Here is a 16,817-nt window from a genome sequence, read left to right on the forward strand (position 1 = left end):
TGCCACCGATCAATGAGCTCTGGAGACTCAGTGGTTTTAAGAGATGGAGAATACAGGAATGATTTTGGATATGGAAGGTGAGTGGATTCGAATGATTGCACGGTCGTCGTTGCCTCGTTGGTGGTGTTGTTCGGGGTTTAGAGAGGGAGTAGGACGCCATTTCTTCAAATCCGTGAATACTGAATACAGTAGAAGATTGGAACAAGACTGGTAGCCTTGATTTGAAAAGATGAGTTGGTCCCGTTCTTTTCAATCCCATACCAACTCAAAAAAAGTGGTTGCAACGCCAAGCAGGTTTTAAGGCCCAAGTCGGCTTATTCGAATAGGCCATTATATATAAGTCCAACAAGAAATGAAAATGGGCCGAAAGTCCATTACAGTTTGGGCCTGAACAAATTCATCCAAAAACACACGAATGTGATTGGAAGCAAACTCAAACCAGTCACGCTCCTATTACCGGAGTGTACACGTGGCTTGTGCTGTCCCAGAGTATCAGCCTATACTGGTCCGCACGATTTTTTATCTTCCTAGACCCAGTTGGTTCAAAATAGACAAAGTTTTACTAGTACAGACTAATACGGACTTTTTATCTCTTGTGCGGTCCCTCACCAACTCGACAATTAATTCATGTGCAGTAACCAATAAATTACTTTTTACATTAATCTACCTTGATTAATTAGTTTGATTGCGGTTGTTAACATTATTGTCACCATCAGCAATGACAGTCATTTTAGCAGATCAGATTAGTTGTGGCTGTCGACCAACACAGATATGGCAAGTACCATGACATTTGAAAATTTAAAACCCATCAGTTCAACCCCCCAACAATAAAGGGTATTTGAGAAGGTCATTAGGCCACGTTTGATTAGCTGACATAACCTGCTTTTAATTAACAGCGTAAATTAATAACTTCCTTGCTTGACAGCTGAGCTACCGTGATAGCTGGCTAGTTGAAAATCCACGGATGGTATAAAGAAAAATTTATGTATTCGGACAGTCCACTTCATTGATTGGCATTTTGTCAAACACGTGCAGTGCATAGGCTTTTTTTTTTTTTCCCCCTCCTGTCTGGAGTAATTCGTAAAACAATGACTATGGGCAAAACATCACTGTACAGATAATTATGCACAGATTCATTCCACTTTTTTATCTACTACATGCAACTAATCTGTACAGAATCAATCCTGTCGTGAACTCTACTACGATATTGTATGTTGTCAATGGTTTTAATTCCGAATTTCAAATAGTGGTTTGTTTGGCAAGAGAATTTTATCCTTTATAGAGGATTGAAGAGGAAAAGGTAATAGATCATAAAATTCCTACTTGTAGATAGAAAGAGAGGCCAAGTAGTAGTCTTCAAGTGGGTGAAGGAAGGAGTCATGATCGAGTCAAGTCAATTCTTTTTGTAGAATATTGTTTAATTATTACAACCACGGAAACTATAAGAGAAGTTAGAATTAAAAATAAAAATGGCTTGCAAGGCAAGGCAAGGCAGTCCACCTAGACAGTAGACACTAACCTTTACTTCTTCTTCACGTTTTCTTGTCCTTGGATGCTCTCGTTCGTCACCCACCGCTCCGGCATTGGTCATCAGTCATCATTTTCTTACTCGATCCCACGGTCAATAATTAACCTTCCCATTTCATTTCAATGAGAAAATTATGGGCATCTAATAATTAATTGGCATGTTTCCATATGTATCAAACTCGAAAAAGGAATAAACAACCTATTTGAACAGCCAGTGCTACCCAATTCATAATTTCACATGCACTAGAACAGTCCTGACCAAAATGGAAAAATGAAGCCCACAGAATTCCATTTCCAATACCCCAATTTGACGGCCGAGATTTTCTGTCTTTGACCGAGAGATATCAGGGATCTTGGTTCCTTCCAAAATGGCCCCGCAGAGAATGTGGAAAAAGATGTACTATTTTCATATGATTAAAATTACGAAACATGTTTAAACACGTTAGATGAAAGCATGCCTCCAGTGTCTTACGGTGAGATCTGCGGCGCCGCAGCAAAAAAAATCCCGCCGTAGCATGTGAAAATACAGTTTTCGAATTTGGCGCCAAGAATCTTAATACTTTAACCATCAACGGTCAAAAAAGTTAAATCCTATAGGCATATAAAGTGAACCGTCCCAAAAGGTCGTTGCGACTTGGGACCAAAAAAAGTAACGGAATGGTCCAATTGATCGACCTCAAAGCTGTCTTCCATGTGTCACTCAATCTATGGGTTAATATCATTTCTGCACACCAAAAGATAATTAGTGTTTCAATTTATAAATTGTTGTTTAAAATGTTTCAATTTGATCATCCAATGATAAAATTTTTTAATTTGGTCTCTCAGGTAGATTTTCTCACTTTGGGGTAGTCAAATTGCACATGTGACTGTCCAAATATTTATTGTCACATGTGCAGTTTGACTGCCCTAAAGTGGGAAAATATGCCCGAGAAATAATTTTATTATTGGGTGACCAAATTGAAACATTTTAAATAATAATGTACAAATTAAAACACTGACTAACTTTTGATGTATAAAAATTGTATTAAACTCCCAATCTATCGATGCCTTCGGTTTATGGCCTCCTCGTACGCCTCATCAACACTACAAAAGGCCAGTGTAAATTAAATGTGACCGGAATCACCTGTTCGTGCAAGAGTTTTTTTTTTCTCCCCTTTTTCCCCTTCCTCAAATCACAAAAATTACTCCTCCCCATTAGAAAAATAAATTAACTTAAATATAATTATAAATCAAATGTGACCGGTGTACAACTAGTCATTACACGCTCCACCGTTAAAGCTGCTGAATCCAAGCTCTGCAGCCCCCCCTCATTAAAATATTGTTGGGTCCACGCGGCTGCATTAAGAGTAGCCAAATTGTCTTGTTGGATCTGATTCTTTGTGGGCTCAGTACAATCACCAGGGTCCAAGCTTTAATATAGAGATGATATAAAATGGTTATGCTCAGTTCTCCCTTTATGCAACTACTATTGACAGTATGGCTCGTTCCTACACCAAAAATGATTAGCGTAGCAAACCCGCCTTATAATTGACTACAACGAGCTCTTTTTCACAAGTGTCTGTGAGCACGGACAAAATACGAAGAAATCTTGCATTTTATGAATATTGAACCCGCAAACCTTTGAGGAGAAGTGACTCTTATCAACTCTGCTACTACCCGGTTGGTCAAATCGATGTGGAAATTTCCCCGTGATGACATGGCCCAACCAGATCGCAGTTGGCGGGAATACCGACATTTTCTCCCGCCAAAACAAAGGCTGTGTATGTGGGGTTTAAAAAATGGGAAAAACCGCCCAGACCGGTCATTTTAGCGGCCGCGTCGGTTTAAAGTAATAATAACGGCCGTTTTTCAGTTAGTGCAGCGCACGTCTTGCATTCTATTGTGAAAAATTATTGTGTCGTGGCTTTAACGTGGTGAGACTATCGTGCGCCATAACGGCCGGAGACTATAATTAATGTCACACAAATTCAAATTCCTACTGTAGAGAGTTTAGAAAACACAGACAACTGGCGAACCGAAGAACGTGTTTTCTGACACTCTGGCACGTGATCATCAGACCATGGGCCCCACGCTTCTTGCAATTATCCAGCATCGTTCCCGTTGATATTGCCTATATGTTAGACACGTCGGTTATTTAAAATTCAAACAAAAATGTTTTAAGTGCAGAGACATGACATAATACTTCCGAATGCGTGCTACCACGACTACGTCCAAGTCATGCGCGGCGCAGCTATTTGTTCTGACCAATTAAATGCGACCAAGTGTTCACATAAACTTCTTTGTCGCTTTGCACTCTTTGCCGCCTGACTGTACTAAAGGGAATATTACGATTTACAACTTGATGACTAATCCGGTTCTTTATTTTCAGTGGATTCTATATTCTAAATGACGGATCTGCCCTATTGAAATGTAATAATACTGGCAAACAAAAAAGGTTATGGGTTAGTTTCAAATCCAACGAGAACAAGTATTTACGAAATCTTTATATGTTTTGATTATAATCTAAATTGAATTTCAGACGTATTTAATTGATAAAATCTAGATTAGTTTAAATCTGAACAATAACTTAATTCAAATTAGAATTTGACAAATTAAATTGGACAAGACTTCTGTGTTTGAATCCAAATTCATTTTTAAGCAGGATAAAAATATTATGTTTGGATCTGAATTTCGAATATCTATCTTAACCAAAAAAATAAATTAGTTAGCAAGCAATAATAGTGGGATACGCCAATAAATACAAGAAAACCGGCTCGATAAAGTGACGTAGGAAAAGCCAATGCCATCAGTGTTGTCACGTATGGACGTAGTTATTCCAATTCCGGAAAAGTCACTACTTAATTACCAAGTAAACTAATACTCACAGGTAGTGTGTTGTAGGTTTACTTATATAATACTTGGGTAGTTTGTCAAAAAAACTTGTTAAAACGTCGGGTCTTCAGCTTGGTGTGGGTGTTTATCCCACATCGGTTGTACTTAGTCCGCTTAAGTAGTATATAAGTTCCCTCTACCACACACTTTTTTGCCTGTGATGTAATACTCACAGGTAGTGTGTTGTAGGTTTACTTATATAATACTTGGGTAGTTTGTCAAAAAAAATTACCAAGTAAACTTAACACTAATCCGGGTCCACACGTCCCTCGTGGAGTCACCCTTACCGTTGATTACAGAATCATCAATTCCGCAAATCCCCCTGTTGAGTCGAGAGCACGCAAAGGACGCTTCACGAGGATACATGGCATCGGAGCTAGACATTTCAACAACAGCAGCAAGTATCTGAGATAAGGGACACGTGGCAAATTTGTGTTGACCTGAGGGAGTTGGATCGGGCAGGCGTTAGTCATGCCATGTGAGCTGAACCTTTTATTCTAATTCTCTCTCCTTTGCGTATAGGCGTGATATCGTCTAAAAATCGTAAATTAGGAAATAAAATATTCTAAAATTAAAATTAGGAAATAAAAATTAATATTGCTGTAAATATAAATATGAGTCCAAGGGGGCAGAGAGTTGAGAAGAACAAGGCGTGCTTTGCGCTCTGAATGGAAGAAATACCCAGTGAGAGAAGGGAGTGATTTTCTCCTCAAAAGCGAGAGAGAGAGAGAAAAACAAGGAAGAAAGAGAGATTGATGTGGTCTGTTAGCGGCGATTTGTTCGAAGGATAGGAGCAATAGAAGCGAGAGCTGGCTTAAATCTGACATTGTCTTTGTTTTAACGTGCGAAGCTTGCTGCGTTGGGTCTTCGGATCTCCCGTCAACAGAGAGGGAGTCCGTATTCGCTCAGACTTTTGTTTTCAAGGCGAAACATAAGGGAGTGTTGACAGAGGGGAGCTATTTCAGTGCTCTGTTTTCCCTGATTTGGAACTGGATTTTGAAGGAAGAGTAGAGACATCAGACATGGAGTGGGGTGCTTGTTTGGATGAATATCAAAAGCTCGTCATAAGAATGACCACTCCCAGGTTTGTTTTCAACGCGTTAACAGTGCCTGTGTTTTTGTTTTCCATTCAGTTTTTTTTGCAAAATCTCTGGTGATAATTTTATGATTTCTTCCTATTTTTGTTTAAGTCGTGATCTGATTCCCGGTTTTAAACATGATTTCTGTTTGGTCTTGACTCTTCTTTAACTTCACGGGCTGTTTATTCAGCGATTTCTATTGTCATTGATTTCACCTTTTTTTGTTCATGAATTCATGATCTACGATTTACATGAGAAAAATTTTCGTTTACACTTCAAACGGTGATTTGGTACGGGACTCTTATTTTTTGAGGGAAAATTTCAACTCTGGAACCTAATCTCTTTTTTTTAAAAAAAAAATTATTGAAAACCAGTGAGTGATTTAGGTATTTTTCCTAAATCCGTCATAGTTGTTCGACTTTTCTCCAGATTTTTCTTTGTATTTATCGTTTTCATAAATTTTTAAGACTTTTCAAATGCTCTAGGTTTTTCTTCTTTTCACACATCGTTGTTTTACTTTGAATTTCAATTTCCATGGAGAAGCCATCCATCTGACTTGGTCTTCTTCTTCTTCGTTCATACAGAGTCGTTATTGACAATGCGGTTTGCCCTACTGCAACTCTTGTCAAGGTAAGCTTCCGCGAAACCAGGCGAAAAGCAGAAAAAAAGTATAAGAAATTCCAACAAATTAGTATATGCAGCCAATTAAGTGACATAGTATGCGTTTCTGTTGTTATTGCAGGTCGATAGTGCTAGAAGACATGGAATATTGTTGGAGGCCGTACAGGTTCTCACGGATCTGAACCTTTCCATAAAGAAGGCATATATTTCTTCCGATGGACGGTGGTTCATGGATGGTAATACTTCTGCTTTTCGATTTTTTTTTTCTTTTTCCTAAAAATCACTCTGTTGAAACTTATAGGAGAATGAATTTTTGTGGTTTCTTGCATATGCAGTTTTCCATGTAACTGATCTAGATGGAAACAAACTGACTGATGATAGCGTTATCAACTATATTGAGCAGGTAATTAATATATTTAAGACAATTTGAGTAATAACTTTAACTTCTTATCCTTCCCATTTATTTGTGCTTAAAACGTTGAAAACTGAAATTTCTTTATGGTTGTGGTATTTTGCAGTCACTCGAAACAATTAATTATGATAGAGCCAATGACTTTAACGGCTTAACAGCATTAGAACTTACCGGGACAGATCGGGTTGGTCTTCTTTCTGAAGTTTTTGCAGTACTAGCTGACCTGCAATGTAATGTGGTAGAGGCTAAAGTGTGGACTCACAATGGTCGAATTGCTTCACTCATTTACGTTAATGACTGCAATTCTGGGTCCCCAATTGAGGACAGGCAAAAAATTGATAGAATCGAAGCACGTTTAAGGAACGTACTCAAGGGAGATAATGACATTCGAAGTGCAAAAATGTCAGTTTCAATGTCTGCCATGCACACTGAGAGAAGGCTACATCAGATGATGTTTGCCGATCGTGACTATGAGAGGAAGCCCATCTTGCAACTCACTGGTGATTATTCGCCTGTGGTCTCAGTGCAGAATTGGGAAGAAAGGGGTTATTCTGTTGTGAATATTCAGTGCAGAGACCGGACGAAGCTTCTCTTTGATGTTGTTTGCACTTTGACTGATATGGAGTATCTCGTGTTTCATGCTACAGTCAATACAGCGGATGACCGAGCTTATCTGGTACATGCTTGTTGTTTGATACGTCTTATTTCCTTATTCACTTTGTTAATTTTATCATCTGAATTGTGCAGTTTACTTAAATGTTCCTTGGTTTTTCTTCAGGAATTCTACATCAGGCACACAGATGGAACCCCAATTAGCTCAGAGCCGGAAAGGCAACGAGTGATTCAGTGCCTACAGGCTGCTGTTGAAAGACGAGCATCTGAGGTATCCTCACATTCCACATCATGAGCTCAATTTAGTTAATTCTTTTATGGTCTTGCAGATTTTAATGTATAATTCCCATGTCCTGATCAACAGGGTGTAAGGCTCGAGTTATCCACTACAGACAGACAAGGCCTTTTAGCAGATGTGACTCGCACATTCAGGGAGAATGGTCTTAACGTGACAAGGGCCGAAATATCAACAACAGAGGAAATTGCTATAAATGTGTTCTATGTCACAGATGCCATCGGAAACCCTGCTGACCCTAAAATCATAGAATCTGTTCGAGAAAAGATTGGATTGGGTAAATTAAAAGTGAAGGAATTGCCACTGATGGATGGACAGAAGGCTGATAGCGATGAGCAGCCAGGTGGGGTTGGTGGGGCCGTGTTACTCTCACTTGGGAGCTTAGTTAGAAAGAATCTATCCAATTTGGGATTGATCAGGTCTTATTCTTAAAATTGGGATTGTGAAAAGGTAAATTCGATAGTTGGGGGCACATATTCTTTGCTTGAGGTTTGAGTTTGGTGTACATATGGAAAAGTTGGTATGGGTGACAAAGTAGTTGTGGGTGGGATTGGTTGGTTGAATAGACAGACACAGCTGGTTTGGGGCCGCTCCACCATTGTTTTTTCTCCAGTATTTTTTGAATTGCTTTGTTTGAAGGAAAGGATTTGAAATAGGTGGGCGAGGGAAACAAAGTGATTGTTTAATATTAAAAGTTGTTTGGTGGAGGGTAGTTGTCATATATGTATGTATATACACATGTGTTTGAAGGTTTGTTGCTGGTGGAGAATAGACTGGGGAATAGAGATAGCTCAGAAGAAGTTTAGGTAAACAACTCTTCCATACAGCACCTCTTCTGTACAGCACCTCTTCTGTACATAACGAATTTTTTAAAGTTAATAGTATTAATGGTTGACTTTTATTTTTTTGATTGTCAGATATTTTATTTTGCATCTCGCAGTCTCTGTCTCCCCTAGCTAATTTCTCTGGGGGGTCTATCTTGGGTCGTCCTTGTCGTAGCGTGTTTCTTAATTCACTGCATGTAATGGAAACATTTGTCCTACAATTGCGGATTAATAAAGCGACAGAATTAGAATCTTTACGCATGTGTGATTAGGGCTTTGAAATAGACATTCATTATAAACACATATATAGATCAGGTCTTAAGTATGATTCGTAGTGAGTCAAATCTTTAGGTTTAAGTCCTTTTTTTAAAAAATTACCGTTGAGAAATATATTTTTCATTAGAATCGAATTTTGGATACACATATGTTTGGCCTAATCGATTGACAATCGAATCATCTCTTGTTGATCTTAGGTTTTAAGTCAGCATTAAGATTAGGCTGACTTTCTAGGTCATAGAACTTGTAGTGGGAACAAAGAGCATAATTTGGCCGTCCACACAGTAATGAATAGTTTAGTCGGCATATCTAAAACTTGACAAAGTTGATTTTGCACAAGTTGGAAAGTTGAAACCCGAATACATGAGAAATGAGGTTAGTTGATAGGAACAGATATAAATGCTAATGGATGAAGTAATTTAATTCAAAAAATGTACACGTATTGAAAGTTTGAAACTAACAAAACCTATGATGATATATATATATATTTACATCATGATATAGGTTAATTTGGTTTCTAATCATCACATAAAATAAATAAATAAAAACAAAAGATCTGGATTTGAAAAGTGGTCAAAGTTGGGGAAGGAGAGACGGCTGATTGTCTGTTCTGTTCTGTCCACATATTTTTTAATCTGTCCGAGGAAGAAGAACACACGACTCACGACATTCGGTCGATCCCAAAAGCCAACTGATAATTACCTATAGGTCCCCATTTGTTTGCTTCCAGCTTTGGATTCATCTCCTCCCCCACCTCCTTTTTGTCAACTTCAAAAACTCCTTCCTCCAAAACGACATCGTCTGCAGCGGGGAAGAGGTTGCATGTGCGAGTCGCGTGGGCTTCGGGATGACCGACAAGGCTCACATGCCGGTATTTGCGCCGTTTGAGGCGGGTAGATTAGCTGGCAGCCTGGCACTGGTTAGATCAAGAGTGGAAAGTGACAGTGTGTGGGATGTCACGTGCTCTGTAGTGTGGGGACTTCTGATTGGCTCTGCTTTTTATAGGTTTGTTTGCTCTTGCCCCTGTTTTTCCTCTGCATCCTTCCTCTCCCAGTCTCCCGTAATTTGGTGAAAAAACTGGAAAAAAGTAGCCCGTGATAAAGAGGGAGACCAGACCATTCTTATTGTTTGACTTGTTTTAGTAGCTCAAATAGCATGTTATTATTGACAAATTTAGATGATAAACAGATAAAGGGTTGATTTGGTTTTGCAGTTTGTTTTAGATGGTTTGTTAACTCATAATACAATTCTTCAATGTCATGTTGTGAACAATTGTACTATATTGTTTTTTTTTTTTTTCCGATAACGAGATCATACAATCTTTTGTCTTTTGAGCATTCAATATAGACATGAGTTTTGTCCGTCATACCCGTGAGCAAATATACAACATAAGTTTATCACATGATGCCATGATAAATTGGATCAAAATCCAACGTATTGATAGTGGGAATCGAACTCATGACCTTCGTGTTCATATAGTTTGACCCATAGAGATGTAATATACTCACTGTTAATATCTAGAATGCTTCCACATTAAGTATACGTCTGAGACTCCAATGTTTGGATCCTGAATAGAATATACGACTTTTGCTAAAGTTAGGGAGAAATTAATCATAATATCAAATCTAATGTCACTGAAAATCTTCATAAGATCCGTTTCTGGAAACTCACCGTCAATTATATATAAAGGGTGAGAGAGAGAATCAGTCTGCATGCAAAACAAATGATAGAATTCGTAGCAATGTCAAATATTCAATGGACAAAAAGCCAGGTTTCACAGCTCACTAGATTCGAAATTCAAACTATATATATATATATACAGACTGCATGAGTATAGATTACAGCTAGCATATATCATTCTTTTGACATTATCAATGTACAAGCAGGCAAGCAGCTCAAATATATATGTAGGCATGTAGCTAGCTAAAGCATTTAGCATTGCACGTAATCTAGTTCTAGTGGCGAAATTCGCCATTATTTGGTGAATATTTGGTTTGAGTCCTCTCTCGAGGTTCACATCATTATTATATATTGACACTAGCTAGTAGATCGATTCGTTTACCCAAAAAAAAAAGAAGAAGAAGAAGCAGCAATATTCAAGTTAATTATCAATTGCGTCGAGCATCCACAGAGTTAGCTTTATGCCTCCACCATCACCACTTTGCTGGCAGGATTCTCCTATCTAGCTAGCTAAGACCAAATTAGTAGTTTAATAACAACGTTATATCTTTGTCGTTTTGATTGTAAGTTGTAGGGTATTTTTTTTCTTATCTAAAAAAAGACAATCATGCAAAACTTAAATGTTCGACATAGGTCCACACACATCCTATTTTATTATGAGTATTTGACCTATATAAACTCCAGATAGATAATTGGATCCATCACATATCTAATTACTCTATGCTTTCGACCTGTGATTGTGATTGTTGAGTTTAGTTGAGTTGAGAGTAGTGACTAATCCAGGATTCCGAATTCACTGAGTTACAACTAATATTCATCTACAAACCTCACCCTTAATTGTTTGCTTTGCTCAACACACTAGGGAACACTAATCACTACGTGATATGTCGGATAACTTAACGACTTTTCTTGATAGTTAACGTTACAAAGTTGCCCGAGTTTGACTAAACAAAGACATATGTTTTGTTTTTTTCTTTGGGAAGTCTTTTGTAAATCCTTTTCCTGTTTGTAATTGGAATCTAATTTGCGATGCTTGCATTTGTCCTTTTTCTTTTTCTTCTTCTAGTTGTATATGATGACAACTAATGTTACATTGAAATTTCAGCTGATAATGCAAACTGTGCCGTCGTTTGTCTTTGTTAATTAATTATTATTAAAAACCACACAAAAGAGCTTAGTATTTGATATTTGTCCTAACCCTCGGCAAAAACAGGGTTTATTACATAACAGTTCATTATCTATTTTGCACCTCTACATATAGTATTGGGTAAATCTCATACAATAACTGTCTAAAAATGTTAAAGATCTCAATCATCCCAATAATTCATCTTGTACCTTAATTGATGTAAATGTAGGGGCTCACAAAACCTACTGATTGAATCAGAGAGTGATTTGTCAATTACTGGAATGATTGATATCACTTATGACTTCTGAAAATTGTCCTAGCCTTATCTTTTGTTTCATTTCTTATAGAACAATCACTTGTATATGTTGCCACGACGAAACATGTTATTATATTCTACCTGGTTGATTCATCTTTTCAAACTCAAATACCCAAAAGCAAAGTGCAATTTTGTGCTTAGTAGCAACCTTATCTGCTGTCTACTACTGCTAAAACCATATATAATATATACAATGTATTAGGGATTTCCTAGCAACTTTGACCAAGATGAGTTTATCAATTTATTTTTATAATAAATAAATAAGGACCCCATATATAAAAACTAAAAAAAAAGAAGAAAGTGGACAAAAACTAATCATGATTAATGACTGGTAAACTATGGTTAGTGTAGCCAAACTGGCGGGAAACGTTGTGTAGACTGTAGAGTGTAGACTGACCTATCCTTTTCAATTTTCATTTTTGGGCTTATGCAGAAACGAAATGTAATGGGTTTCTTTAAGGTCCAATAACCGTTCTTTAATTAATATGAGCCTGGCCCAGGATTATTGGGCCTAAAGCTACATATATAAGGTCTAATATTCATGGGCCGGCCTCCAGGCTTCATTCAATCATTCCATGAATCCATACAGTTCCACTCAGACAAATCGATTTCGCATGGAAGCCCTAGAGTGAAGACGACGACTGAATGTCCGGTATCGCAATTGCCAAAAATACTGGTTTGTAAGTAAATTCGCAAATCGCTCTACGTTGATCCTTCTCTCGCTTTCTCTAATAAACGGTTTGCAATTTAATTTACAGATTATGACATGTTCAGTGCACGCTCTTATTTAATCATCTGTCCCCTTAGTGGTGTTGTTTATGATCTTGAGAGACTTTGATTTGTAGAGATGGGGTAGGGTATTGTTGTTTGTTTGAAAAATGTTTATGGAATTTGAATTGGCGATTCGGAATTCAATTTACAGTTCAATAAATGTAATTGTGATAATATGTGATTGTATTTTGTTTGTCTGATCAGTCTTGTTTGTATATGCTTATTTTTTTCTTTCTCGCCAGATCACAGCTTGGATTTGGCTTTGAACGTTGAAGATGGTGTTGGTGCTGGCTTTAGGGGATCTACACGTACCCCATAGAGCACCTGATCTGCCTGCAAAGTTTAAGTCCATGCTTGTCCCTGGCAAGATCCAACATATCATTTGCACTGGAAATTTGTGCATCAAAGTATGCTTCTCTTTTTCGTTCTCTCAAATCTTTACAGGGATAGTATAACGTTTCAGTTCATGTTATTTTGTTACTTTTTTTTTAATCTTTCTATTTCTGATTTGTCTGAAGAACTAGGGAGGGGAGAAATAGTAAAACCTGATTATATTTTTCTGATATGTCATTTAACAAAGGAAAAAAATGATTTTAGAAGGCATGCTGGAGTTCTAGAACTTTCAGTATTGCTGAACTGTGAGTCCCTGAAATTTAGATGTTTTTATTATTCTTACATTATAGTCTATAACTTAGAAATAGCTTCCCACTTGAAGTTTTAATTGTGTTTTTCTCTTACTTAGGGCTTATGCAGTTATGCTCCACATGTATAGGGATATAAGAGTTAGTTTTACCTTTTTCATACATGAAAACCCTGGTGTATTTTGTCGAATAGGTTTTTCTCATTGATTTAAAACAATATGTTGATTTTCCTAAATCAATAATTTGCTTAGAATAGATGTGTACTATAGTGAATACATTTGCATTTTGTTCTTTTACCTACCATCTTTAATCATGTGTTAGATAGCATACACCCAACATTAAAGCCAATCAGAATCATCTGCTGGATGACATATTTGGTTCTCTTTGTACAGTTTGACTCCTAATGATGCCTTCCTGATCATACTAAATTGTTTGTTACTGATTGAACTCTTTGATTTGTTAGATTGGAAAACTATCACTTGCTTTTCATTTCGTGTGTAAGATGCAAGTTATGGCATTTGCAAATATGTCGTGCTAGTCTTTAGGTGTTTACTCCAGTGAGTGAGTGAAGGGCTGGGTTCAGGGAAGCTCTTAGGTTCAAAGTTCATCAAAAGCTGCTGATTTTATTGTATAACTTTTCTAAACTATCATATAAGGAATCAAAAAGTTATAATGATTATTTTGGATGTGTTTCTATAGAACTTACTATAACCAACGCTGTTGGGTAAGAATCTTCCAAACTTATTTTCAGGAAGTACATGACTATTTGAAGACTCTTTGTCCCGACTTGCATATAGCTCGAGGTGAATATGATGAAGAGACACGATATCCGGAAACCAAAACACTAACTATTGGTCAATTTAAGTTGGGTCTGTGCCATGGTCATCAGGTTTGATAAAATTCTAGTTTCTGCTGAGATTCAAAATTTCAGATGGATTATGAAACTTAAAGTCTTATTACTAATTAAATTCAAGGCATTCTATATAATTTTTCCGGTTGTTGGAGTTAACTAAAAATTCCATCTTTCTTATTGGATCGCAAATGAATTTATTGGCTAGTGCCTCCCAAGTACACAACAAGTTATCTGCAAGAAGCTATAACTAGATATTAAAAAGAATAGGTTGCTAGAACTAGATATTAAAAAGAATAGCTTTAACTCCATCATAGATGCCACTAAAACAAAAAATAAGGCTGATTAGCCATCTATCTTTCATGACGCCTAATGGTGTCTTTCCCCTCAAAAGCTCTTCTTTTCCTTTCTTTCTTCATGTTCCCAAAAAAGCCTGAGGAAGTAGAACAAGGAGTCTGGTGCTCCCTTTTGCTCCCACATTATAACTCCATGTTTCAAGTTTCCTATTAATTTTGTTGATCCATCCATTTTGCTCGGGTTCATATGTAAACCTCCTTAGGGAATCTCCAAAGCCATTTTCGAAGAAAAGCTTTATCAAACTGACCTTGAGCCATTTTCCCCATGCCACCCCCATTCTTTATTTGTTTTGCGACTTCTCACCCAAGCTTCCCCATGAGAATTTATTTTGGATGTCTTCTAAGCGTATATCCTCCTCCCATTTAATCCTCTTATGTATGTTTCTTTTTTCTCTTTCACAAGTTTGCACTCGCTCTTGCTTTTTTCGCGTTATCCTCAAGTGTAATTATCTTTCATATGGACCTTGATAATGATGAATAAAAATAATCAGGGCAGAATAGATCAAATGCACAGCAGCAGGACTTGCTATTTTAGGCTATAGTGCCACTGAAAGAAAAGATTTCTCATTACATGATTTGTAAAAATTTTGAAAACCTCTTTGGTTGCGCTAACTGTTTTTGCATTTCCTTGCGATGGTCTGATGATAGTTGGTTTCAATCTGGTTTTGACATTTTAAAGGTTGTTCCATGGGGGGACCTAGACTCTCTAGCCATGCTTCAGAGGCAACTCGATGTAGATATTCTCGTGACTGGTCATACACATCAATTCACAGCTTACAAACATGAAGCAGGTGTTGTTATTAACCCAGGGTCTGCCACTGGAGCCTACAGCAGCATCACTTATGATGTTAACCCCAGCTTTGTGCTCATGGACATCGACGGCCTTCGTGTTGTGGTTTATGTCTATGAACTCATCGACGGAGAAGTTAAGGTTGACAAGATTGACTTCAAGAAGTCCACAGCCACAACTCACTCATGAGGTTGTACCTTTTTTTTCTTTTTTTTTCCTTCTGTATGTGCTTCCAATTGTGCATGTTTATCTTAGAATATGACCAGCATTGTTATATGTAGGATAATATTGTTTCTTACACCAAAGAGTAATTTGGTGCGACTTTCATTTGTTGGAATAAGCTTTTGTTTTATATGTCCTTCGATTGGTATGAAATGTAATAGAATCAAAAGGTAAATTGGGCTTGATCCATTCCTTTCATTTAAATTCATATCACAACACTTGGGAGATTTGAACCACAGATATGTCCGACCGACAGGAAAAACCTTAAAAAACATATCTTGACCATAATTTCAAAAAGATAAGAAAGAAACAGTTGCTTTTAAAAGATAGAAAAGACAGAGTTAGATATGAAATTATGACCAAAGTCATACTGGGGGATAAGAAAATCAGAATCAGAGGAAAAAAAAATATAAATAAAGGAGGAAGTATTGAAAATGATGTCCAAAATGCTCGTCAATCGATAATGCAGTTTTAGCTAAACAATATTACTACTAATTAATTAAAAAAATATTAATTGCCATAAGATTCCACTCCTTGAAATTGACATGCAATATTAGCACCACTTGACTTTTCCATTTTGTCATTTATTATTCATTTGAAAACATTTATTTTTGCATTTAATTAGAGTTTGTAGCCTTTTCACTAGTCATGTTGTTCCACCCCTGCAGCCCAAAAAATAAAATAAGTTTATATATATATATATATATACACACACACTACTATATAAATAAAGTTGTGGAGGGTAATGTACATCGACCTCATCACCATTGTATTTGTTCAAATGCCCAAACAATTTTAAGAACTGGTTGTTGTTATTCTTTAATATATTTTCTAGTTTTTGCCAATTCGTCTGACTCCATATTATTAAAAAAATATATTATTCGTTTTGTTTTAATGAATATTTTACACCTCAATAACTTCTTCTTTTTTTTTTTTTCCCTTTTCCTGGGTCAATGTCTGTGGTCCAAACTCGTAAAGGATTAATAAATTTCTATTAGCTTTTTAAAAAAAATCTATGAGCTGTAATCATTTGAATTCTTTGATTTTTCATTAATATAAAGTTTTTTCAATTTTGGTACAATACATAATTAATGCCAAAAAAAAGATAAATAAAAATAAAAATCTAAGTAATTTGTTTAGTGATTTGTGCTCTATAGACATAATATGTTACTTTTAATTTCGCGTATTTTTACCCATCTATTACTGTTGAGTTTGTCATTTTTATATTTGTATTAATTATTCGTATTTTTAAAAATAAAGTACAAAAGGTTTAAATCAAATTATGCAAAAAATTGTGACCCTACACTACATAAAAAGAATTTCATAGTTATTACTAAAAAGAAAATAAAATGACCTATTAGTAATCTACTTTTAATGACTTGAAGAAGATGAGATTTGAATTTCTTTTCATGCTAATAATAATTAATATTATGAAATATTATTTATCCAGAAATATATATATAAAGGATTATTCAATTTCAAACATTTTAATTACTCAAGTTAATTTTATTAATGTATATATATAATAGATAATTTCTTCCTGTTTTT

At 36.3% G+C, this 16,817-nt stretch overlaps 2 protein-coding genes across 5 annotated transcripts; both read left to right on the top strand.

Annotated features, from left to right (window-relative positions):
• The first annotated feature begins 5,049 nt into the window (after positions 1-5,049).
• On the top strand, positions 5,050-8,318 carry LOC120017137 (ACT domain-containing protein ACR8-like). The gene is made up of 7 exons (XM_038870238.1): positions 5,050-5,482; positions 6,062-6,107; positions 6,220-6,334; positions 6,434-6,501; positions 6,617-7,186; positions 7,289-7,393; positions 7,487-8,318. The coding sequence occupies exons 1-7, from the start codon at positions 5,421-5,423 to the stop codon at positions 7,847-7,849; spliced, it is 1,329 nt and encodes a 442-aa protein (XP_038726166.1). The 5' UTR covers positions 5,050-5,420; the 3' UTR covers positions 7,850-8,318.
• A 3,846-nt stretch (positions 8,319-12,164) lies between these two features.
• Positions 12,165-15,454, top strand: LOC120016165 (vacuolar protein sorting-associated protein 29). Of its 4 annotated transcripts, none has more exons than XM_038868802.1 (4): positions 12,165-12,319; positions 12,653-12,817; positions 13,803-13,940; positions 14,937-15,454. In XM_038868802.1, exons 2-4 carry the CDS (start codon positions 12,686-12,688, stop codon positions 15,234-15,236), a joined length of 570 nt encoding a protein of 189 aa, XP_038724730.1. In that variant the 5' UTR covers positions 12,165-12,319; positions 12,653-12,685; the 3' UTR covers positions 15,237-15,454. The 4 variants fall into 4 exon arrangements, with proteins under 4 accessions (XP_038724730.1, XP_038724732.1, XP_038724731.1 ...); XM_038868804.1 differs by having other exon boundaries at positions 12,210-12,315; XM_038868803.1 differs by having other exon boundaries at positions 12,273-12,377.
• The last annotated feature ends 1,363 nt before the right edge of the window (positions 15,455-16,817 follow it).

This window comes from Tripterygium wilfordii, chromosome 15 (genome assembly GCF_013401445.1).
Source record: "Tripterygium wilfordii isolate XIE 37 chromosome 15, ASM1340144v1, whole genome shotgun sequence".
Classification (NCBI taxonomy): Eukaryota; Viridiplantae; Streptophyta; class Magnoliopsida; order Celastrales; family Celastraceae; genus Tripterygium; species Tripterygium wilfordii.